We start from the raw sequence: 25522 nt of genomic DNA, 5'->3' as shown, positions 1-25522 counted from the left end.
ATCTGTCTTTTGACAATATATTGACACAACATTTTTGGCTGCATTGACATTAGAATTCTAGAAAGACGTCAGTTCTATCAATCACATCTCTACCACTGACCAGCGTCCTACTCTATTTCTTTTTCCTTTCCAATTTCTCCCTTTGACTCAATGAAAGAATGTTCTTGGTTTGAGTTTTGGTTTGGGGTCTTTTTGTGTGGAGTTTGCACACAGCCATTTGTCCATGGAGTACCCCACCTCCCAATGTCAGATGGGAATGGACTCCAGCCCCAACATGACCCTCAAAGGATAAGCAGTAAAGAGTATTGATTAATGTCTATGTGCGACCATTTCAGTTTTTTTTTTTAAAATCAAGAAATCCCTGTCCTTATTACATTGGATGCACACACATAAGTCTTAACACTGAAACAGCCCTTTGAATTTGTGAGGACTAGCCCAAATTTTATCACAACGTCCTCACAATGATGGAATTGAACTAAAATTGGCCCTCTTAACTATAGAAAAACAAGCACCCACACACGGGCCGCACACGCAAACACACACATATTCCCCAGTCATTTCAAAACTATTGCAAACTATGCTGTTTTACATTACTTCCACTTAATAAAAGCTGCCATGTGCATTTTGTTATTAAATTGACACCTTAGAACCAAAGGAAGCCTAAAGATTAACGAATTACCCCAAGATGTGTGCAAGATTTGTTTGGAGTGGAAATCTTGAATAAAAATGAAAGCAGCTTGCCAGGTGTGAGAGGGACTGAGCCAAGGTGATGATGTTATTATGAATAAAGTGAATAGGAGCAGAGCTAAACTGTTAAATATAGCAGAGCAGCAGAGGGGAACTCTTAAAGAAAAATATGCAGGGAACAGTAGATCAGGGAGAGAAATAAGAACCAGTGCTTTAGCAAGACTGTTCAAATAACAGAAAATACAGCTAAGGATTTGGCATGCTGCAGTTTGTAATCTGTTGGTAAGCAGTTTTCTTGATGATAATAGTTCAGGGTTATGAGGAGGACAAGGAGAGTAGGAAGAATTATGAACAAAAGAAACAGAAATCGGAACATACTGTATTTCAATACTGAGGAGGGTATATAGAGGTAAAAAGACCAGGTCAAAACATAAACATGTATGACAGGATAATGTTTTGTCTACGTGCATGTGAAGAGCCTGCGCTTAAAAAAACTAAAGAATAATTTTCCAGCTATCAACAGTTTGTACTGTTTATGATTTGTAATTCACAGGCAATAAGCCTGTTTGTGAGAAATGTTTAAATAAGGGTAAGAATTCTCGTGTCTTGAGTCACGCGGGAATGAAGAAGCAGAGTTCAATAGAAATCCTGACCTGTGCTGCTCTCACCATGGCTGGGAATCCTCCATTTTCTCTGTCACTGAAGCCCTCACTCATGTCTGCCAGGTTAGTCATACTGCCTCCATGGGTTCCATTCAAGCTGCTGTTGTACTGCTCGATGCTTTTAGACACCTCCTGTTGGCTGTCCTGGATCTGTGACAATTTACTGCGAGCCTGCATGACACACACATTAATAAGAAATTATTAACTTTAATGACAAAATGACAACCCCCACACAAATATTAGTAAACTGTATACACATATTTATTGTCATTATTATATTTCACCAGTGACTTGCTCTGTACAAAGTCCTGGATTTCCCATACCCTCGCAGTACTACATCTATTCTTTGAAGCAGTTAACCTCATAGAGAACTTCAGTTAATCTCATTCTGGATCTAAGTTCTTTAAATGTTACACCTTCCTATTTATGATTGGTATCCTGGAGTGATCTACTGGACAAATGGTCCACATTATTATTAAGTAATGTTTAAAGAACGAAAAACTGCTTCATAATTTTAAGTAAAAGTTTTAAATGCTGTGAGCACCATCAATTACGATGCTTTCAGCTCAAATCACACCCAGGTGTAGAATATGCAAAGCCTGCACAATGAATTCCCTTTTGATCGGGGGAAGGGGATGACCACAGTAATTTTTCCTCAATACTGCAGTTTGGAAGTTGCTAAGCATTATGCCAGTGAATTTCAACCTTTTTTGAGCCGCGGCACATTTTTTACATTTACAAAATCCTGGGGCACACCACCAACCAAAATGACACTCTATGGACTAACACAGTACATATAATACATATAGTTAGTAATATAATTTCTAAATGTATTAAAGAGGACTATTTTAAATTATTTCAGCCCTTTCTTACTCTTACCTTTTAATGAGCACAAATTTAATCAGATTTATGAAACAATCTTTGATTTAACTAAACTTTATTTAACGGAGACATATTATACCCATTTTATCACATTTGATATGGTTCCTTGGGGTCTTATTGAAATGTCTGTAACATATTTTGGTCAAAATACCACAAGGATCATTTAAAACAGGACCTTTTAACCCTGTCTAGAAAAGATTGACCTGTTTTGAGTGTCAATATTTACTCCCGCCGTTTACCCGCGCTTCATTGAATTTCTTCACTTTGACATTCAGAGCACTGGGCAGAAATCACATCGCGTCAACACCCACCGTGGGCCTTCGCGATGCTTTGTTTTAATTAAACAATCGGATTCCCCTGGTCCGCACCAGTTCTGGCTGCTAGGCGCCAGCCGAGGCGCACCGCCTGAAGGGGCCCCCCGCACGAACGGAGGGTTCCCCAAGCGGGCGCCGTAGCTGAGGTGATCTGCGAGAAGGGCCCGACACGCGTCCAGAGTCGCTGCCGCCGACCGCCGTACCCGGTCCCCTCCAACGGCCCGCCTTCCGCACCGGCGACGGACACCGCCCCACGGTCCAAGAGAAAGAACGCACTCCGCACCACTGACGCCGTGAGGCACAGCGGAATAGAACCTCCCCCCCCAAAAAAACGTTGAGGCGTGCCGCACGCCGAGTCTCCGGCGGCGTGGAGAGGAGGGCGACTGCTCCCCCAGCCGCGGCACCTGCCCAGCGGTTTAACCACAAATACCAATGATATCAGTGAAAGTCAAGTTTATTAACGATGTGCAGATGTCGGTAAACGAGGCAAATATCTGCCGCTACCGATGTTCGGCCGATACTTCGATGCAACACTAGATATTAGATAATTTCCCACGGCACACCTGACGATCTCTCACGGCACACTAGTGTGCCGCGGCACACTGGTTGAAAATCACTGCATTATGCAACAGGGGTCCGCTTGGAAGTTTCAAATGTACATTTTCCCCATGAAACAATGACAATTCACATGAATCCAAGCTGAGCTGAACAGCTGTTCTCTGTTAGGAAAGACAACACCAACTTTTTACAGCCACCTCTGAGGCCTACTGAGTATTAAAATTCTCAGTAGATAGATTTTTGGGCATTGGGGCATTTCCTGCTGGCATTTAATACAAGATAGGTCTTGGATTTAGATCTATGATGTTTTTGGGACATAAGATGCCATTTAGCTGTCTGAACTGCTGGAACATCCCTGGGTGGCAGATTTTATGTGGGGTTTTATGAATAATAAAAATGTCTAGGTGGACCATGTCATGAAAATCTAAATGACTGCTCCTAGAAGATATAATTCCAGGAGAGCATGAGGAAATAATCAACTGTGGAGACTTCTCAACTCTCCATGCGATCTCCTGACTGGAGGAGCACTGGCGGAGTACAGGCCCCAGTCATGAGGTTTTTACTTTCAGGAGAGTATAAATCCTATCAGGGCTCAACATAATGGATCTTATGTCCTGAGAATGGAGACTATATCATGCACCAATTACAAGTCATGTGTGTCGAAATTCAAGCTGTTTATGTAAGCTGCAACAGATTTAGTGAGGTGTGTGTGTGAAAAGCAGCTGGTGAGAAACAGACGATACTCCACAGCAACTGCGGCTACATGAAAAACACACTCACGTTTGCACAGCTATCCTTATTAGGACATTGCATTTACTAACAGTCATCATGGAGAGCCTAAACAAAACCGTATCCATAACATTTACCTTGACCACTTCATGCCTCTAATCCTAACCTTATCCAGACCAAACCTTTACCAGGACCTAAGAAATTACGTTTTGCCTCATTAGGATCAGACGTTGGTCCCGATGAGGTCTCCTGGTCCTAAGTTAGAGTTTATGCTGAATGTCCTAATAACATTAAAAAAAAGGAGAACACAAACACACCAACACACATATCCTCAAGCATACAACAGGACCGAATACTGACTTTAGAGGTAAAAACAAACTAAATTATATAATGAAATGGCGCCCCCTGTTGACAGATAACAGATCCATGCACACACACAGGCTTTGTGTCCTACCTGGTTGATCTCATCCTGTGTGGCCTTAAGGGACTTGATGATGGTCTCCAGCTGGATCTTACCAGCAGCCAGGCTTTGCTCCAGCTGTATCTCCTCCTGTTGCAATCGGCCTAAGTCTGCCTTTGCCCGGCTCAGTTCTTCCTCCTGGCTCTGTAAGTCTGATTCCTGGGAGTGGATCTGACTCTGGAGCGAGGAGATCTGGATGCAGCAGGGAAACAAGCAATGAAGATGTAAGATGGGGATTTAACCTTTATCCAATCATTCAAATCATGTGCTGCCACTACAGGGATGCAGATATTTTGATTTCCTCCCTTTCGCACCATCTCAGGGGCCTCTTGATAATTCTGTTATTTAGCTTAACAGAAAAAAATTTGAAAACCCAATTCAAAAATCACCAACACTAACAATAATATATTATCCATTTCATGAATGAAATTGTATTATTTATGGCCAATGTAGCAAAGCCATTGCTTTGTTTACATCCTCACCATCTGAGACTCTTCCTGGCACTTCATTCGGACTTCGTTCAGCATGTCTTCTAATTTATGTTTCTGCTGGTCCATCTCCTCCAGGCGTTCTTGGGCGTCTTGTTTCTGAGCATCAAGCTCTTGCATGCTGGCTGTCTCTCTGTCCAGGTCATTTTGCATCTCCTGGTGGAAAAAGGATTAAAACAGTCTTCTAGTGCCAGGCAAGGATGAGGGTTGACTATATAAAAAAATTGGCAGAGCAAGCCAAGCTGTCAAGTTGCTTTATATGCTAGGTGAAATGAAACAAACAACTATGTTTAAAACAACAACATTTATCAAATAGAAACTGATAAAATAAACGGGATTGAATTATTTAATATTCAAGCAATACACATTAGGCCAAGCTACAGTACATGTTCCCACAATAGCTAACTGACCTAGCCTGGATGCCAGATGAACTTAGCCCCGCCCACAACATTTGAGTGTCGGGAAGTTCGGTCTGGAGTCGCTCCGTTGAGGAGAAACTATGCCCGAACAGAAGCTCCTTTAAGTGTATCCTTAAATTATTTTTAAAACACCGGAAAAAAACGTTTTTACTGATCTTCTTCTTCTTCCAGCGTGCGTGCAGTTGAGGTTTGTTGACAACAACTGTAACAGATCCTCCGAAAGATGGTCTTTTTTTATTCAAACCGTCCTTGTAGCACCGTACATATTAATAAAACTTTGAACAACTTAGAAACACCGTAAGAAATTGTCTTCCTCGGAGGGTTGCTAAACATAAAACCTTTTTCTAGAAGTTTCCGTCAACAGAGGAAGACCGCGACGCCATCGGACCCGTTTCAAAATAAAATCGTATAACATTTTCACAATAAAATAACAGAAAGACACTTCAATAAATATATAAACAATAACACATGTAGGGTTAGTTACATTCCCACCAAATTATGAGTGTGTGACAGAAACAACGAATAATTTCACATCAACTATATCAGTGCATTTTGCAATCATAGCTTAAGTAGCTTCTAACAGCAGAACTAACTTCTGCACTGGATGTTCCAACACAGAAAGTTTACAAGAGCGTTTACCCTTCTTGTACAAGTTCTTATCTCCCACTGAGATTTTCACCCCGCTCACAAGCCCATCTTTGCAAAAACCCTGGCAAGTCTCCATTCACCTCTAGGCAACAGTAAATCAACGTCCATCACAATATCGCCCTCTTGTAAATTTCTCCTTGGAGTGTGCCACCGCTGCCTTGTGATGATGTTGTGAAGATATTCCTGTCTCCAGCGACTCCAGAACTGCTCTGCTAGAAACTGCACACGCAACATCTTTTTGCTCTGTACAAGTCCTGTCGGCTCTACATGTTCGACATGTAGGTCGCTCATTCTTTGGGGCTCTGGCGGTCTCCTGAGTTTGAGACAAGTCACACATTGACAGAGGAATGATGAAACTGCTCTACTCATACCAGCAATCCAATAGCCACTGGATCTGATGTTGTTCATGGTGAAGCCTTTTCCCTTTACTCTTTTGTGGCTATGAGCTATTCTTAGTGATGTCACATGCTGCTCTTTGGGAATGACAATTGGGTGCTTGAATGAGTCAGAGAAAGTTGACTGGCAGAATCTTCCTCCCACCTTGAGAAGCCCATCTGTGTTAAGAAATAGATCAAGCTGGTGCAGCTTCTTGTGATGTGGCAGTTCGCTTCCTTTGCTCAACAGCTTTATTTCCTTCCTTTTTGTCAGCAGTGTCTGTGCCTCTCTGACTTCTGGATCTCCTATGGACAGATCCAGCACCATATCCTTCCATGTTGGTAATTCTTGAATTCCATCCTTCTCTATATCACCTCTCTCATTGATTTCGTTCATGTATGTTGTGTAGTCTTTCTTGTATTTCTCATCCTTGTCGAACTTTCGTCTTAGATGACTTAGTCGGATTTCAGCAAGCCTTTTGTTATCGGGTAAGTGCTTGAATGGCAGAGGCATCTCATAATGTCCCTTTTCATTTTTCGTTATACTTCCTTTAAGTTTCTCAAGGACTATGAGATCCTCTTGTGAAACAGTCTTGTCTTCTCCTTTCGTGTCCTTAAAGTCTGACTCCAGGATGCCTATAATGTCCATTGGCGTTGCTGGAGGAAGTTCCTTAACGTTGACTCTGTGACACAGGCAGGATTCTGTTTCATCCAGGCATGGGGTTGAACCTCCAACAATGCTCCACCCTAAATCTGTAAGGATGGCATAGGGCTCATTATCTTTTCCTGATAACACCTGTCTGGGCGCTAATGTTCTTGGACAGTTATATCCGATCAGAAGTCCTATTTCACAATTCTCTCAAGATGAGACCATTTCTTTGCTGTTTCATATGTGGGTATACGATTACGGTTCACTGGAATGTGGTCTTTACTGTAGGAGGGAGGAAGGTCAATGTGGAAGCTTGAATTGTAGCCTCTTACACGCAGTCCAATAACTCTTTGACTCTTCACAATGGTGTTTTCTCCAAGCATAGTGGTCAGTTTCAATTTGAATGGGTAGGCATCTGCTTGTAACTGATTGGTTACTTCTTCATCGATGAAGGTGCTGTCACTTTGGGTGTCTAACAATGCATACACAAGCTGCTCCTTGGATGGGTTTTTGGCTGTGGACACCCACACTGGGACGATCATAGAAGTGATGTCTGACTGGCCCTCTCTAGTGACATTAAGTGCTGTAACCACTGTGGAATCATTAGCCATGTTTGGAGCTGTGTTCGAACTGCATATAGTCCCCTCTCCACCTGTGTTTGCTCTATAGGTGTAATCATGGAGACAGGTAGGGTGCTTTCTCTTACATATATCATATGTGTGCCGGTGACGACATTCCCTTGCGTTGTGACCTGGTTTCATACATCCGAAGCACAGCTTATACTCCATCACATATGATCGTTGCTCCTTCAGAGACTTCTTCGTGAAGTCTGGGCACCTTGGCCACTGATGGTTATCATCTTTGCAACACATGCAGGGGAGTTCGGATCCTACACTGTTTGCTCCTGCTTCATCACTGCTTGTGATAGTTTGCATCGTGAGGACATTGGCTTTGTTTCCTCTTATTTCCTTTGTGCCTCCTTTGTCGTGGAATGTGTTAGATGAGTAAAGAGCATGTAGAGAAGTGACCGGGTTGCATGCTATCTCCGCTTCCATGTTCACAAAGTTAGCAAAGTCTTCAAAGGGGGGAAATCTTTCCCTTCCATTAGCTTGACTGTGACATTACGATTCCAACGGGCTGCTAACCAATCAGGGACTTTCTGTATCAACTTTTGATTTTCCTCACAGTCATTTAATATTTCTAGACCCTTTACATGTGACATGGCTTGTAGGCAGGCGTTTAAGAAGTCTGAGAATGACCTTAACCCTTCAGCGTCCTTGGAATTTATTTTTTCCCTGAAAGCTCTTTGGACAAGAAATGGCTGACCATAGCGTTGGTCTAGCTTTTTCCATGCATCTCCGTATGCTTCATCGTCACTGCAGTAAAAGGTGCCTTCAAGGCATTTGTGTGCTGAGCCCGTGACATATTTCTTTAAAAAATAAAGTTTATCAGCTTAAGATATGCGTGTGTGGTCGATGAGTGACATGAATGAAGCCCTCCATTCAATGTAGAGAATTGGTTCTCCATTAAACACTGTGGGCATCGGCATTGGGAGTCTGTTTAATGTGATGTTCTCTTGGATTGCTTGGGCCAACTGAGACACGTTAGTCTGAGGTGCTGGTGCAACAATGTGAAGGTTCTGCTGGTGATCAGAGGGGATGGAAATGCTTGCTCTGCTGCTTTGCTGGGCGGGCTGAATATCTGTTTACGTTCCGATTTCTCTGTTGTAGATCATCAGTCTTGCACGAGCAGCCTCCATCTCCTTTTCTGCCTGTAGATGCTCCAATTCAGACCTCTGCATGTCCAATTGCTCTTCCATTGTTCTTATTTTCTCCTTTTGCCTTAATTCAACTTGCATTACTTTGTATTGAGCTTCCTTTGCAGCTAATTCTGCAGCTGCATCAATTCTCTTTGCAGCAATGCTCGCAGTTTCAGAGGGGAGACTGGCACCTGACAGTGAAGCGCTACCATATATAGAGTAAGCATAGTCATTTGCGTGTAGCTGATGAAGACGCTGCCTTTGAAAATCTGCATCAAACTCACCATCTATTGCTGATAAACGTTCATAAATGACTTTCAACATGTCATTAGTAACAGCTTAACATGAGTCCATTTTACGTCTCAGTTCACTTGCTGGTGTGGAATGCACTCTCATTTCACTGTACACTTTGATGAAGTCATTCATTCCTTTTTCAATGTTGTCTGCCAGTGATGCCAGCTCTGCGTCTGATATGTTGGTCTTAAAGTTTTGTTTGGACTTTCTCATTAGCATTTTCCATTGTTCATAGAGGCTAAGCAGTCTTTTTTCCTTTTTACCTAATTCCTCCTTTTGATAGCTGAGCATGTTCTCTGTGGGCGCACTAGGTCGCTCTGATCGTCGCGGTAAGCTGTTAGCATCCTCCATTTTAACTTCAAGCTCAGCTAGCTGTTCTTTTTTTTCTTTCAATTTCATCCTTTAATTCCTTGCGTGACAAACCTTCATTCTCAGCTTGAAGTAATAAGCCACTACTTTCCTCTATTTCAGTCCTTAGTTTATGCATTTGTTCCTTAATATCATCCATTTCAGCCGTCGTTGTTGGACCATCACCAGAGTTGCTGCGTCACACCGCTCCGTGCCGTCTTTTTTCCGTCTCCTCTCTCCACAGGCAGTGTGGTGCGGCAGGTGAAGGTGAATTTCTTACTGTAACAGATCCTCCGAAAGATGGTATTTTTTGACTGATGTTCTGTTTATTAAAACCATCCTTGTAGCACCGTACATATTAATAAAACTTTGAACAACTTAGAAACACCGTAAGAAATTGTCCCTCCTCGGAGGGTCGCTAAACATAAAACCTTTTTCTAAAAGACGAAGACCGCGACGCCACCGGAACCGTTTCAAAATAAATCGTATAACATTTTCACAATAAAATAACAGAAAGACACTTCAATAAATATATAAACAATAACACATGTAGGGTTAGTTACAGCAACTATGCGTCGCTTTAAATATGTCACTTACTACGTTGCTCTGATTGGTTGTAGGTCTATCGAATTGAGCGAAGAGGCATTTTTTTTCCTTGTTCGGTTGAAACACACCCCATAATCACAGCCCAATGGAGCGGTATGAGACTCTTATTTTGACTAGAATTATGAGTATGACAACGTCAGGCTATAACTGACCATTAAACAAGTTGCTCTCACCTGCACCTCTGTACTCTTATATCTGATGGCCTCCTCTGTCTCCCTGATGTCCTGTTCAAGGTTGTACTTCTCCCTGTGCACACATAAGAAAAATAATGATGAGTGACAAGAAATCAGACAACTGCTATTCAACATGTCAGAGTAACAAAACACTGGACTAGAATTCTATCAAATCCACAACTAAAATGCAGCCTCAGAGATTTCGAAACAAAACGGGGCCAACAGCATTTCCAAACTTTCTGAACTACTCTTTAACTCTGGAGTAATAGGGACGGACACAGTTGATGCGTTTTCAAACAAAAACAATCATAGCAGTATGGATGTAACCATATATTCCAACATTTAGCTTAGGTCAATACGAGTCTCAAGCGGTCTACTTTATACAAATTAAAAGGTTTAGTACTAATTTATCACATTGTGTTTTGGACAGGCAAAACCTTTTTAATGTTCATTTGGGCAGCTGACTTTAAGACAAACTTTAAAACTGTGCACCTGTCTTTTAACAAACTTTACAACCTGACCTCAAACATTAAAGTTATAAAAAATGAACAAATTAGGAAGTCTGTGAATCCTACTGATAACCACCGACATTCAGAGCCACTGCTCACAGTGGATCTCACAGCAGATATGAAAATATGCAAGTCCATGGATATTCAGTAGCTTGTGTTTTTACCTTAGAGTATTCCACTGGGTAAAGGCAAGAGTGCTGACGCAGCATGGAGAGTAAGTGGTGAACAAACAAAAATTTGATAAAATACACAAACGCATCAAAGGAAGAGGATGGATGGATGTATGGATGGATGAATGTTTATAGAGTAAACAGAGCCAAGATGACTGTGAGTTTCATGCCGTCTATCTCTCCATGTCACAGTGTTAATTTCGTTGACGAAAACTATAACGAAAAATATTCGTTAACGACCCTTTTCCCATGACTAAGACGAGACGAAGACGTAACGAAAACGGATCTTTGAAAATAAAAACTATGACTAAATCTATGTTAACTTTCATTGACGAGACGAGACGAAAATGTTGGTGGTTGACTAAGTCACAATAATTTTTAAAACATCATCGTATCAGGCCGTCATGAAGTATCAGGAGCGGGCGAGTGAGTCTGTGTGTGTGTGTGTGTCCTCCCAGATAGCGCACGGTAGCCCCGCCCCCTGCTCCCGCGCACTCGCTCAGAGAGACACAGTGAGATCAGAGCTTGTTCACTTGGAACAGCCGCTCAGTGACTGACTGCTTCTTAACAGTGGAAACATTGAAAACACAGAGTATCTCTGGTCTCAGCTGATCAGAGCCGCAGCTTCTTGATCAGAGCAGAAGCTGCAGTTGGTTCTACCGAGCTGCTCTCCCTTTTTGTTTTCACATTTAAAACTAAATATATATTTTTAAGCTCTTAGGCTGCAGCTATATGTTTTTATAGAAAAGGAGTTTAATGTGGCTATTAAATGTGACTAAAACTAGACTAAAATGTAATTAGTTTTCGTCGACTAAAACTAGACTAAAATGTTCTGAGTTTTCGTCGACGAAAACTAGACTAAAACTAAGAAGGATAAAAATGACTAAATGTGACTAAAACTAATATGCATTTTCGTCAAAAGACTAAGACTAAATCAAAAAGAGCTGCCAAAATTAACACTGCCATGTCAGCATGTCTTTATTTGGGATATCCCACTTAAACCTATTCATAGCTAACACTGAGCCTAAATACCTGACCTAGTACTTGGCATAATCAGACTCTGATGCTTTTTAGAATTGATTGGTTGATCTCCATAAAAAGTAAGTAGGAGCAACCATGTAGCATTATATTTAGCTCAAATTATATTTTAAATCAACTATTAAGCATTTCAATAAAGTTGTCCCAGCAGGTCTATTGTGCTTCAAAGTTAAACAAAATGTATGTGAAACCACAAAATCATCATATATCTCTTTCTGATGAAATTATTCAGGAAGTAAGGTTTTTTTCAAAATGGATGCTAAAACACCTGATATGATGAATAATTTTGACAATTTCAAACACTCAATATCTTTATCAGTCTCATAAAGGATAGATTTTTGGTTTGTGTCTCAATGCAGCGTATGCGGAAAGAATTCGATGTTCCGAGTCATGGAATGCAAATCCACTCATGATTTTTATTGCTGGTCTCACGACCAGCTAACAGGTGCATAATAGCGACTGCTGTGCTGTAACACAGCTCTGAAGCAAGTATTCAGATGTATGCACATCAAGTGTGGGACACTGACTAGTGGCATGATAATTTAAACACTCAGGACTGTCAGTGTGAGTAGCAGGACGGATCATTGTGAGATTTCAATAAATAACATTTTAAAGTAGAATAAGTTTTACAAACTACACTGGGCTTTTAATTACTATATATTAATGGCTTTAAATTATTTGCAGATGTAACAAACATGGGAAACTTCTCCTTGTTTAAAATGTAAGAACCAGCATAACCAGTCAATTTAATTTAAACTAAACTAAAGCAATCTTCATCTATGTGTTTGAGCTTTGTATCAGAAAAATAATGTACCCCCTACTAACACACCTGAAAAAGCAACTCACATGAGCATTATTGTCATGTGCATGCCGGTGTAAACGGGGCAATCTATTTGCAATTGGTTGCTTAGTTACAGAAAAAAGTAACCAGGAACAGAACAGCAATGTTAAAAATAAGTCAATAGACTTATTACTGACATTAGGTGATAGCAATGCATTGTATTTTCTCTGGTATTGGTCAAGTCGTGACTGTTAAAAATGAATCAGGAAATATTTTCAGGCAACTGCGTCTTCGTATCCACAAGTCTCAGTTTCAAACCAAGTATTCAAACTTGAACAGGCCCGGCAGCATTTCGAGGATTCTCCTTTTTAGAGCATAAAAAACTCTTAAAATAGAAAAGTGATACCTTTTTAATCTAGAACAAAGTAATGTGGAAGTAACCTAAATGTCAACCTATGGTGCACCCCGTTAGAAGATGTGTTCACAAGCGAAACACCAATACAAATTTGACCAGGTATTAACATGTTACACTTTTTTAATCCTTCAATCATGTTGTTGAAAAATGCAGAAAATAATATATGTTATCTATTCAAATTTGTTCATTTGACCCTATTTTTTGAAATTCAGATTCAGGGTATACAATGATAAACCACGGCAAAAAATAGTCAATGCATGATGTGCTCTGTGTCTTATTAGCAGTAGAGAAAGTGATCAAAGTCAGGAAAGGGGTGATGACAGAGGATTATTGAGAGCTAATGTTCGAGTGAAAGGTTTGAAGAATCACAAGTACGTTCATCTTAGTGTGAAACCAAAACTGTACTCCAAGGTGCCTCTTGTTAATGTCAAGGCAATTGCTACTTATTTAGAAATGGTTGCACTGTTGTTACAAGATAATGATTGAGCTAAATTAGACTTGCAATAACAAGGGTTTATTGTAATATATCTTTCCATTTTCTATGCAGCTTTAAAATTTATTTTAAAGTAAAAGCATTTACATTCCATTGTTTTTCAGCTGCTGTCATTTGTTACCTCTGCAACTGGGTTATTTCCTGGCTGATGTCATCCAACTCCTTGATGCCTGTGAACTCCCCTGATCCAACTGAGCTGGAGCTGTCCTGTAGAGCAAGAGGTGAGCAGACAGAGTAGGAGGAGAGCAAGACAAAAAAAAGACAGCAGGTTGGCAAAGTAAACCATATTTGTTGAAGTCAGTTGGATGATGAAATGGCACCAACTGAGCCATGGCAGACAAGGCGAAAGGAAGGAGAAACAGGTAAAGACAGGATGGGAGGAAAACCAGTGGTCAATAAGAAGAGCACCACAGAGGTTGAATCAGAGGTGGGGGCTGGGCCAATCACCAATATGTCGGGGAGTGTCACCACCACTGCCATGGAGAGGAAAGATTCAGGATTTGCAGTTGTATGAATCCCCCTTTGAGCACACTCCAAAAAATGACTTGAGGGTCAACGGATCTTCAGTATTTTCCCCCACTAGAATTTTTTTTCATGACTTAGACATGTCCAATAGCGTAGATACACATCTCGAAAACAAAATTAAAGCTGGAGTCCCCCTGCATTTACCGGAACAACACAGGATGCTCATGACCTGTCTGGCTTTGGTTATTTAAATAATTGCCAGCTTAATGTGATCTTGAATCTTCCCTTGATCAGTTGACAGTGGACATAGTCAGACACTGTCACTGCAATTTGTTGGGATGGAGAAAGAACATTTTCCAAATGCTTTCCAGTAATCAGTTTGTACAGCCGCCACTGAAAGCATTTAGGCTTATAAACTGTAGGTCCATGTTACCTACCCACAACTTGAACATTATAGCCTGAGAGAGGAGGAAGAGCAGAGAGGTAGAAACATAAGTAGCAAAAGAGTTAAGACAGAAAAGGGATAATTTTCATGTCTACCAGGGTAACATCTTGAACTTATCCTCCACCAAATTAAGCAGATGTGACTCATCGGGAAGTTGGTAAAGCTCAAGAAACAGGTTGTGTAGCAGACAAATCTGCATTAATTTAAGTCACAATGTGCAAAGAGAAGGAGAAAGATGAGGAGGAGTTAAGAACAAGTATTGACTCACCCTTCTCATATCAGAGAGCGCAGCCATCTCTGATCCCACTGGGGTCATGTATCCTGACATACTCTGCAGCCATAGACAGAAATTACTCAGTTACTGTCAGTGATAATAAAAATAGCAACATCCAATGTCTACAGAGACAATTCTTACAAGATGGTGAGTTGTAAATTGTATAGTGAAGATTAAATGTTAACAGTAAAATCTAGAAAAAAAAATTGTTAATGGTTTGAAGTATACTTTATTTAGATTACAAATAAACATGACAAAATAAGATAATAAACTAGCCCAACTACAATAATTTAACACTTAAAACATTGACACACTAGTTTTAGGCATTTTGCTGTGTAACTGTGACCAATGGTACGTGCTGCCAGAACCATGTAGCGTGTGCATGAGAGACGTACTGGTACTGGAGTGCCTCTCTCAGAGGGAGGTATCATTTCCGCAGTCAGGGTCTGTGGAGGGTCTATGCCCTTGCTGACTTTCTGCTGGATGAAATGCATAGCAAGCGCAAACTGTTCCCTGGTCAGCTTGCCCATCTGCCTTGTGTCTGCCAAAGCCCTGGAGGAAAGAGCAGAATGTCAACAGACAAACTCGGAAAACCTACTTTGAATGAGCAGACTGAACACGCTGTAGAGATAAACAAGACAAATACAAAACAAAAGAAAATCCAGAAATCAATATAAGTAGTAATATTAATTCAACCAAGAAGGAAAATAAGGCAGATATTAACTTTCAAGCATATAACTTTACCATATATGGGCAAGGACATTCTGAGAAAGTCCAGAATGCATGAAGATGTCCTTTACTTCCAGTCCACTGACAAAACCATCCAAGTCAGCATCAGTCTTCAGGAAGATATCGTCATAGCGACCACCATCTGCCAATGGCACCACCCAGTTCACCAAATGCTTAGACAGAGAGAGAGATGCCTGTGTCAAAACTTGCTGTGATCACATAGAATCTATCCAGATTGGCCTTATACAGAGCTCTTCACTGTTACCAGTCACCGTGGTTCTTAGACCCACTCTTTTCAAAAAATTGTTTTACTGCACATTTACAACATACAACACATTAACTACTCAGGGACCTATTTTAAGAGATCCGGGGACAAGTGGAATTTTTTTTCTGTGAAGTGTAAAAAAAAGAAGACATTATAAAATATCTATCTTATACTATAAAAATGTCCCAAAATAAATCTGACCATAAAATAAACAAGCCTCGTCAATGACAAATAATCAAGAATCACACTACAACTTGAATTGATTTAGTTTTGCATTAAAATGGGACTCTTCTATCATAGGCTCGCCATTTGTTATTTAAGTACAATATTAGAATCTGCATAACATCCTCTCCCCTAAACCGTAGCAAGAGTAAGGGCAAACTATAAAAAAAACAGGGAAAGAGATGCATTAAATCATATCATCAAAGCGTACCAGATTTTTCAGGCTACAGCTGTTATATCAAATATTTTAAAGGTTGTTTTTCTATTTTTAGAGGCAAATGGTGCCCCAAACCAGATATTTGCCATCAAATACAGATCATTTGATGTCACTGATGCCAATCCAATATTATTTTTGTTTGTATGTTTGTTCATTGTTTATTATAACATACAGAACACTCAGGTATATTCAGCCAATGTGAAGTCTGAAATATAATAATTATAACACAACTAACATCGTTCTTTGTTGATTCCCTTATTAAAATGTTTTATTGTGTCTGCTCTTCATATATTTCTCTAATTATTATTTTTATTTCTTTCCCTTGATGCATTTAAAGTCTCCAGCATGATTTATCTTGTTTACTGATTGAGTTATCTACTGTGTGTGTTTACATCAGTGTGGCATTACCTGTCCAGACTTGAGTGTGTGTTTGGGTGACAGGCTGCCAGTGCTGTTGAGTGAGTTCATGCTGCCATGAGAGGGTGTGGAGCGTAGTGAATCTTTTGGTGGTGGAGGGCTGGAAGGTAGTCCAGGAACAGAACTGGCGACTGAGCCCAGACTCTTCTTCCTCTTACATAGAGGGATGAGGGAAGAAGGGAGGAGTGCAGGAACAGGCTCCTTCTCCAGTGCACGGTACACAAGGTGCATAGCCTGGGGAGTTTGGAGTCATTGTTACTTTGTATTAAACTAATTATTTGGGTCCGGCCACATAAAGTATCAAAAATAACAAGCTTTCTTAAACCAATATTAATCCATGACATGATTACAAAATACTGCAGATATTTAAGATTTTTTCCTCTAATTCATTTAAATATTTCATTTTTTTTTACACTTGTATGGCTGTATGTCTTGTATGTTACTGAATGCGGTTTAACAAACCAATCTCCATGAGGTATAACTGAATCTATATGACGTGGCTGCTTGTGACTGATACTGTATCAGTTTCAGATAAGAAAATACAGTGAGTGGACACCACATAATGTTTACTTGTTCACTTGCACATGTTAATGCACATATCTAAAAAGCTAATCATGTGGCAGCAACAGAAAGCACAAATGGTTGAGGAAACTGAAATTTTATCCATGACGAGATTTGGTGCCAAATGAACAAAGAGGAAGTGGCCCTTCTTGTCTGACTGCCAGTCCTGATCTAATGCATTACAATAGTGCTACACAGCAGAGAATATGAATGCATAATACATCCAACCTTAAAGTGGATGGGCTGCTGCAGCAGAGGACAACAGCCATCCTGCCTCCGTCAGTAAAGGCAGGGCTCTGGAGCTGCAGTAGGCAGCCTCACTACTGGCCCCTGAAACACTAAGTTATCTCTCAAACTACGGCAGTTATGCAGTTCTGTCTGTGAACCTGTTTCTTGGAATTTGTTGTGGAAAGAATGACCTTTGAGTGTGCACATGTGCACCCCTGTTACCGCCATAGATTGAATTACTTCTAGGGCCAACACTGCATAAATATAAAAAAAGACTTACCAAAACTTTTTTAGACCCTGCAGAAAACCTTTACAGTTTATTGCAGCGGCTGAGGCTCATGGTGGTCTTGTAGTGGTGGGATGAATATTTGCTTATCAAATATTAGATCTATCAGGATCACTTGAGTATTGTTTAAATGCCGCAGCCTACAGTGGCAAGAAATAACAAATCTATGGAATGACTTATTTTTCTACATGAATCTACAATACAACGTGACCTGATCTTCATTTGAGTCACAAGTACAGACAAACACAATATGTTTAATAAGATACGATCAGTTCTGCAATGTTAGTATCTTCACTCATCACATTGCATAATCCATACAATAGGAGGATTGGTTGTTATGTTATGTTATTCTATTCTGAGGGCATAGAGGCTCCAACCCAGTATTTATACAGTTGAATTAAGTTTGTTCAGGCTGTAGAGACCCAAAACACATACATTCACAATGAAGACGATGATAACACTCACCACTGCAAACTCATCTTTGTCCAGATGGCCATCTTTATCTATGTCACTCAGGTCCCAAACCTAACAGCAGGAAATAAGCACGATATGGATAAATGAGGCCATTCAACGTAACCTTAGATGAACTCAAATATTACATATTCATTATCATTACTATTCATCCAATGTTTTCTAATGATTAGTTGCTCAATATAAAGCAAGCCCCATGCAGGATCTATTGTCAGAAATGGATTAAATACCTTCCCAAGGACATCCAGAGGTAGTTTGGAGTTGATGAGGACTGGTTTGACTTTCTCTCCTGACAGCAGGCCATTAACTGGAGCCAAACTTTCAAAGATTCCATCAAATTTACTCTTCTCCTCTGGCTACAAAAGAAATACACACACTGGTTAAGTAAAAACAACCTGATGTATATATGATATGTGATGGTATGGCAGGGTTCATGCTCATTCACAAACTAAAGGATTGACTACTCTGCAAATAGAGGGCCAAAAATTACAATGGATTTTTTAGGCAGATATTGGAGTTAAAATGATGTAGCTGATGTAGCGACAGACGTTTTTCTGTGTGATAATTAAGTTATCAGTGCCTCTGCTTGAAAAATACCAAGATATGTCTGGGAGACTCAAAGGTCCAGTGTTTTAGATTTAGATGACAGGGATCAATAGTAATTGATTATAAAATAATCCTAGTGATGTTTTCACTCATTCATTGTTGTTTTCTTTACCCTCGAATGGGCCCCTTATATTTAAGTTACTTTATATTTAAATCTGGAGCAGATCCTCTCTACGGAGAGCGCCATGTTTTTTTTACAGTGGCCCAAACAAGACAAAAACCTTGTCGTCAAACTCCGCACTGTGTGTACATCTATACTGTACATGTTAAAATGACACATGTGGAATTCTGTGTGTCTACGTGTGTGTGTGTCTGAACACACCCTGACAGCCCAATGTAATTCAGAGGAGGCAGAAGCTGTGTTGCTCATAGACGGACTACTGGTGTCCTTCTGAAATCAGACAAAAAGAGATGACTGTATTAGCATTGTCACACAAGCCATTTCCAGGATTAAAACACACATAATATTATCTCATGCTGATCGTAGTGTACTTCTGATACCAGGCTAAAGAACATAATGAGATGAAAAAGACAGAAACTGTAAATTTATAACAAATTATGAGTAGAAAGAATATTACCTATTGTAAAAATGTCTTCAGGTTTGTTAATAACCTGAAAACACATTGGCTTCTTTTAAACACAAACACGCAGACATGAACTATTATGGGGGAAGTCACACTCACAAACTTGGGAGGAGGGATAGTGGGGTTGAGGCTGGACAGACTGACTTCCTGTCCACTCTGAGCACATGCCACCAGCCGCAGAGCAACATAAAACCCCTGAAAGAGACAACAGTGGTACCTATCAAAGCACCGTTTACATTCTACAACTGAGATGACTCACTCCAAAGACATTCAGCTCTCCTCACACATAATAGATACCTTTTATAATTATTCAATCTATATATTTATAGACCTCAACATATTTGGAGCCCTTATCACAACCAAGGTAGTTTTACTACATTCAATGACAGTCATTTGGTTTCACTTTATCATTGGTTTTACTGTCGATCAGATAAGCAATCATTTTATTAAGTAAACTTTTGTCTATATTTTTGTGCAAACAGCATATCATCAAAGTCTGAGCACTGGGTGTAAAATCTGTTTTCCCACCTGTTTGTCCAGATAGCCTTTTCCATCAGGATCTGCCAAATCCCAAATCTAAAAAAAACAGAAACAAAAAGACAGGGTTACAGACACAATGCATACAAATAAATGTTCTAACTTCAATCTTTATGTCCTTGTGAAAACTATCCACTTATGGTAAATGGTAAATGGATTTGTATTTATATAGCGCTTTTCTAGTCTTGATGACCACTCAAAGCGCTTTACATTACAGTTTCACATTCACCCATTCACACACATATTCATACAGTGCATCTACTTGCAGCACTTTTGTTATTCTATAGGGGGCCATTCGAGGTTCAGCATCTTGCCCAAGGACACCTCGGCATGCAGATGGTTTAGACTGGGGATCGAACCGCCGACCTTCAGGTTGGAGGACCACCACTCTACCCCTCAGACACAGCCGCCCAAACTTATCATTTGAAACATTTAATTTACTTTAATGGTCTGGTGACCTGTACAGGTTGGACCCTGCCTCATGTCAGTTGGGATTGGCTCCAGCTCCCCAGCTCCCAATGACCATATATATATTATTGATGAATTGCTGAAATTTTTTTATCAAAATACGATACTTTACAGTTTTACTTGCAAAGTTTTAGAATATAAAGTAAGTAAAGTATTAGATTATACGGAACTATTTCTGTACTTGAAGGAAATTTCGGAAGATACGATTTGGATTAGTAAAACATTTCTAAAGCTATGAGCACAACGGTCTCAATTGTTGTGACGATTGGAAGCACCAGGATTCTTAGTATTGTCCAAACTGCAGAACGGAAAATACTTAGTTTGGGAGGTGAACATGCATGCACCAATACATGGTTGTAGATGGGTTAGTAGTATCATATCTAATTTTGGGAAAATATGAACAGTCAAAATGTCCGGTGGAAAATAAATATACATTAATTTGCATTAGGGGTGGGAATCCCTAGCTAACTCACGATTCAATTCCAATTTCACAGCTACGACAGTCATTCTGTAACAGTTCTCAGTGCTCTGCACATTTATTTGACATTCTTTCAGTTTAGACTTGTGTGCTGCATCTTTAGCCTTTACTCTATCAGGGTAGACCCGCCTGCCTCCCCGGGCAGCATCGAGGTGCATTACTCCGCTGTAAGTGTAAAGTGAGCGCAGGTCAGCGGTAGAGTGGAGGTAGGACAGACAGACAAGATACTTTAACATGAAAAAAAAGACGACCGGACCTTTAAAGTCTGCTGTCCTAATCCTGAAGCCGCGGTTGTGATAATTAAGCAGCGGCAGGAGATGATGGCAAAAAAAAATGTACATGGCAGACAGCTTATGTTCTGTCTCTGCAAGTCTGCATTGATGCAGACTCGTTCAACTCCACATCGCGATGCAGCGAAAAACGATTAATTTCTTCACTTCAAATTTTTTCCATGTCAAAGTAGTTTAATATTATATTTTGGACCTATAAAATATATTGCCAAGCCTACTTCAATATGAAAAAAATGTAAACAAAGTATGTTATTCAAAGGATTGTTATTGCCTCCACTGTCTTCGACAACAAGACCAGATTGAAGTCCACCCATTAGCACGACTATGTCTAGTCGACACAGATATCCCTCTGCCAGTTTTTTTTATATGAGGCCAGCAAGATAAGAAAAAATGTCAAGCTCCTTAAGAAATGTATGATGTGAAAAGAACAAATGATGATTGAAGCAGAATGGGAATTAGTGTTTAAAGGGTAAGGGATTTCCACAGGTATATGGAGTAGTAGGACAGTAGGAAAAAGTAGATCATCTTTTTAAAAGTCATGTGTAAGTTCTGCTTGAGACATACTTCAATTTCAATGCATTATTTCATTGAAGTCTTCTACTAATTCTGCCCAATGGACATATGGTTTTCATGCAGCATCTCTCACATCTGACAATAGCATGGCATCCACTAACCTCATTAAAAATGGCACACTTTTGTTACACAAAATATTCATCTTAAGCGGAATATACCAACTACGAAGCAAATATTATACTGCTCAATGAGTGTGGATATATTTAGGGCTGTTGCGTACTAACCAAAATTATCATAAGAACATTCATCAGGGTCTGGCTCAATATCCTTGATGAAAACTTGTACCATTAACTTCACTCACTAAACAGAAAGTTTAAAGCTGCAATAATTGGTTTATTTTGCCAGATTGATGTTATCCAGCTCATTATCTAGCTCTTCAGCTTGGTGCACTTAAGTACCGTACAGTGGGGTTACTGTAGCATTTATATGGGCGATAAAATTCAAACAATGAACTCAAAGATGCCAAACTGCTCTTTAAAGCTGCAGAGACAGTGACAATTCTCTGGATTTGTCACTCCAAGTGACACCTTGTAGATAAGTCATTGCATCAACAGCTGAAAAAAAGACTGACACAGCGTTATCTTAAATACTGTTTGTCCCATGCATATGGGGGCTGCAATGAAATCAGGAAAGCATTCAGACACACTGAACCTTTTACAGCACAACTTTATTTTCTCTCGTCAGTTTTAAACAATGCTGTCAGCAGACAGACTCACACAACCACGGACCTTCAGGCAACTGACAATCAACAACAGTACCAAGAATAATGAAGGTCCACATGCTGCACCCAACTGGTGCATGAAAAAAACATACCTCTCCAACCCTGGAATTCCACAGAAAACAAGCAGTGTAACATCTGACAGTACATACCTTTCCCAGTGTAACATCAGGCAGTTCGGACTTCTTAAGGAACAAGGCAGCTTCTGTTGGTCCTACTCTCCCTGTATTCCCTGGATCCACCTTGGAGCAAACGCAGGCAGCGTCACATATTTACATATTTTATTTCCTCTCTCACACAATCAGATGTCGTTCTTTTTTTTTACATACAGCAAAACAGCGTTATGATTGAGCAGTAATGCGCTTCTGCTGATCCTCTTACCTGTCTGTAAAAGTTCTCATAAACAGGGTTCCCGCTTGACAACTGTCATAGAAAGAAAACAGCATTGTCAACACTACATGTCAACCTCATGCATTGTAACTTATCTTACATTATTACTTGGATACGTTGCATATTTACTTGTGCACAAACTGTGCAGCTCTACATCTCTTTTACCTATGTGTCCTGCACTTGTGCTTCTTATACTCACAGCACTACCTGATTAATTTGCTTTTCATTTCCTTTAAATCATGCATTCCAATATTCATTCATTTCTATATGCATTATTAGGCCGTATCCTTGCATGTGAAAACCGACTTGGTAATAAACATGATATTGAATGAGATTTGGCTTTTCGCTATTCACTCTCATTAAAACGCATTTCTCACAATAACTGCATTACAATATCACAGGGCTGTTGCATGTTTTAGACATGTGGCTGCTGTGAGTGCTCATTATTTGTGACTGGGACGAGCATCATTCACAGGTTCGTGCAGAGAGTCTGCTGTTTGGCCTCCAGCCTCCCAGACCCATCCTCACTCTCTCCTCGGCATCCAGGCTAAGCTAGCTAAGCTTTGCTAGCCTACCACTGAGTGGGAGTTAGTCACATGAACGTGCAGAGGCCAGCCTGTCCCTAACTTTGTATAGTATCCATTGCGCTAGTTACATCTAAAACCACAAACAGCAAGTTAAATATATGTCATGCCACATATAAGTAGACACACGGTTGACTGAAGCAGCGACGGCTAGGAGCGGTTAGCAGCGGCTAACAGAGCCGCTATGTAACGGTAAGGATGCAGAACCGGGCCTGCTTCAGCTGACTGAGCTTCTCTCTCTCACCTCACGACCCCGGCTCCGGTTCAGGGTCACATTTAAAACACAGAGTCATGAACGGCAAGTACTTCGTTCTAAGCTCTGCTCCTGTGTTGAATCTGTAAACTGCTACATCTTTACCTGGGTGAGAGATGTAGGAGCTGCCATCTTCCCTGTTGCTGCGGGAACGCACCCACCCTCCCTCAACCCGTCGATGCGCCCCCTGGCGGACACTGTGACACCGCACACTCCTGCCAAAACTCGTATGTATCTGAATCAGATGGGCTGATGTAGTCTAATGTATCTAATACATCCAAAGTAGTCTTATGTAGTCTAATGTATCCAATTTAAGATAATGGTTCTAATGTAGACTGATGTAGTTTAAGTTATATAATGTATCCAATGTAATATAATGTGTCTAATGTATATAATGTATCAATTGTAATCTAATGTATCCAATGCAATCTAATGTATCTAATGTAGTCTGATACATCTAATGTAGTCTGCCTTAAGTGTCATTCTATTCTACATCAGACTACATTAGATACATTAGACTAGTGTAATGTAGTCATGTATCTACTGTAGTCTGATGATGTGAGATGTCGTGCATATGGTCTGATGTAGTGTCATGTAGTCTGATGTCAGTGTGCAAAATACCCAGTGACAATCGGGACCGCACTAAAGTGATGTGTGAAAGCACGTTGAACCCTTGGATTTTTTGTAGCGAGTCTACTTGTGCCTTACTCTAAAGCAGTAGATAGTTGGAGCAGCAAAAAATGACGTAAACACAACTACAATTTAGTTATAGTCTCTCATTTGATATATATTTATCTTCATTGGTGTATCCGCTCAGATCAAATATCTTGTCCCTTTACTGCACATGACTGAGGAAATTAAGAGGAAAATCTGTGAAAATGGCTCAATGTATTCACTATGTAACCATATTTAGATAAATAATGATAATTTAATTTTTAATTATTTTGATGCTCTCCACATGAATGCACTAAATCTTTTGGTGGGAAACTGATTACAGCCTTGAGTATCCTGGTGGCTCTGCTGGTCAACAAGGTACCCTGTTCCCCTGTTCTTTTCTATTTACTCACACAAAGAAATGATCTTTATAAAAACCTACTCAATTCCTATTTATGTTTTGATGAACAAACAGGGCGTTTCTTCTACAATGAAGTTAAAACACAGCGTTGCGTATTTATGTGAACGTGCACGATCACATTCATGTAGTTATTAATCGATGACGTCGGTTCATAAATCAGAATCGTAACATTTACTTTAATCCCTGTGTGCGTTGGCAAAAGGTTGGACTTTCTTTTCAATGGGTATAAATATGTGTCTCATAAACTCGAGAGAAATCAAACAAATTCAGAACTGTATGAGTCCTAATAACGTCTGATCAGTGATGCTGTTTGTTGTTAATGTGTAAAGTAAGCGCAGGTCAGCGGGGGAGTGATGACATGCAAATGAAGTCTTATAAAGTCTGATGCTGTGAGTCTGACTAATATTGTCTGGTGCGGTGGAATGTAGTCTGATATAGGTTAATGTAGTTTGATGACGTTGAATGTGTCGAATGTAGTCTGATGTAGTCGGATGTAGTCTAATGTGTCCCATGTATTCTAATGTAGTCCAATGCAGTCTGATGTAGTCTAATGTAGTCTAATGTAGTCAGATGTGGTCTAACGTGGTCCGGTGTAGGTATATGTAGTCCGAAGTATTCTGATGTAGTGTAATGTAGTCTGATTATTTCTGGTGTAGTGTAATGTAGTCTGATGTAGTCTGGTGTAGTGTAATGTAGTCCAATTTAGTCTAATGTAGTCCAATGTAGTTTGATGTAGTCCACTGAGTCTGATGTAGTGTAATGTAGTCCAATGTAGCCTGATGTAGTGTAATGTAGTCCAATGTAGTCTGATGTAGTCTGGTCTAGTGTGATGTAGTCTAATGTAGTCTGGTTTAGTCTGATATAGTGTGATGTAGTCCAATGTAGTATGATGTAGTCCAATGTAGTCTGAAGTAGTCTGATGTAGTGTAA

The 25522-nt window shown here is 40.1% G+C and overlaps 1 protein-coding gene across 9 annotated transcripts in view; it reads right to left on the bottom strand.

Annotated features, from left to right (window-relative positions):
* Positions 1–23691, bottom strand: part of eps15l1a (epidermal growth factor receptor pathway substrate 15-like 1a) — a 46119-nt gene extending 22428 nt beyond the window's left edge. For 5 of the 9 annotated variants that reach the window (XM_053430588.1, XM_053430584.1, XM_053430590.1 and 2 more), the window contains exons 1-17: positions 23623–23691; positions 22672–22713; positions 22443–22532; positions 19755–19802; positions 19326–19421; positions 18965–19033; positions 18267–18392; positions 18031–18090; positions 16482–16724; positions 15385–15542; positions 15036–15192; positions 14635–14697; positions 13578–13663; positions 10051–10123; positions 4775–4936; positions 4287–4484; positions 1341–1520 (exon numbers count right to left, since the gene is read on the bottom strand). In XM_053430588.1, the coding sequence (XP_053286563.1) occupies positions 1341–1520; positions 4287–4484; positions 4775–4936; positions 10051–10123; positions 13578–13663; positions 14635–14697; positions 15036–15192; positions 15385–15542; positions 16482–16724; positions 18031–18090; positions 18267–18392; positions 18965–19033; positions 19326–19421; positions 19755–19802; positions 22443–22532; positions 22672–22713; positions 23623–23649 (1878 nt within the window). In that variant the 5' untranslated portion in view covers positions 23650–23691. The remainder of the gene's footprint in view (positions 1–1340; positions 1521–4286; positions 4485–4774; positions 4937–10050; positions 10124–13577; positions 13664–14634; positions 14698–15035; positions 15193–15384; positions 15543–16481; positions 16725–18030; positions 18091–18266; positions 18393–18964; positions 19034–19325; positions 19422–19754; positions 19803–22442; positions 22533–22671; positions 22714–23622) is intronic. The other 4 variants (XM_053430585.1, XM_053430589.1, XM_053430592.1 and 1 more) reach the window with 1 other exon arrangement.
* Between the last annotated feature and the right edge of the window lie 1831 nt (positions 23692–25522).

Source organism: Pleuronectes platessa, chromosome 9, assembly GCF_947347685.1.
Source record: "Pleuronectes platessa chromosome 9, fPlePla1.1, whole genome shotgun sequence".
NCBI classification, from domain to species: Eukaryota; Metazoa; Chordata; class Actinopteri; order Pleuronectiformes; family Pleuronectidae; genus Pleuronectes; species Pleuronectes platessa.
The sequence above is the reverse complement of the archived record's forward strand: the minus strand, read 5'-3'. Positions and strand labels throughout refer to the sequence as shown.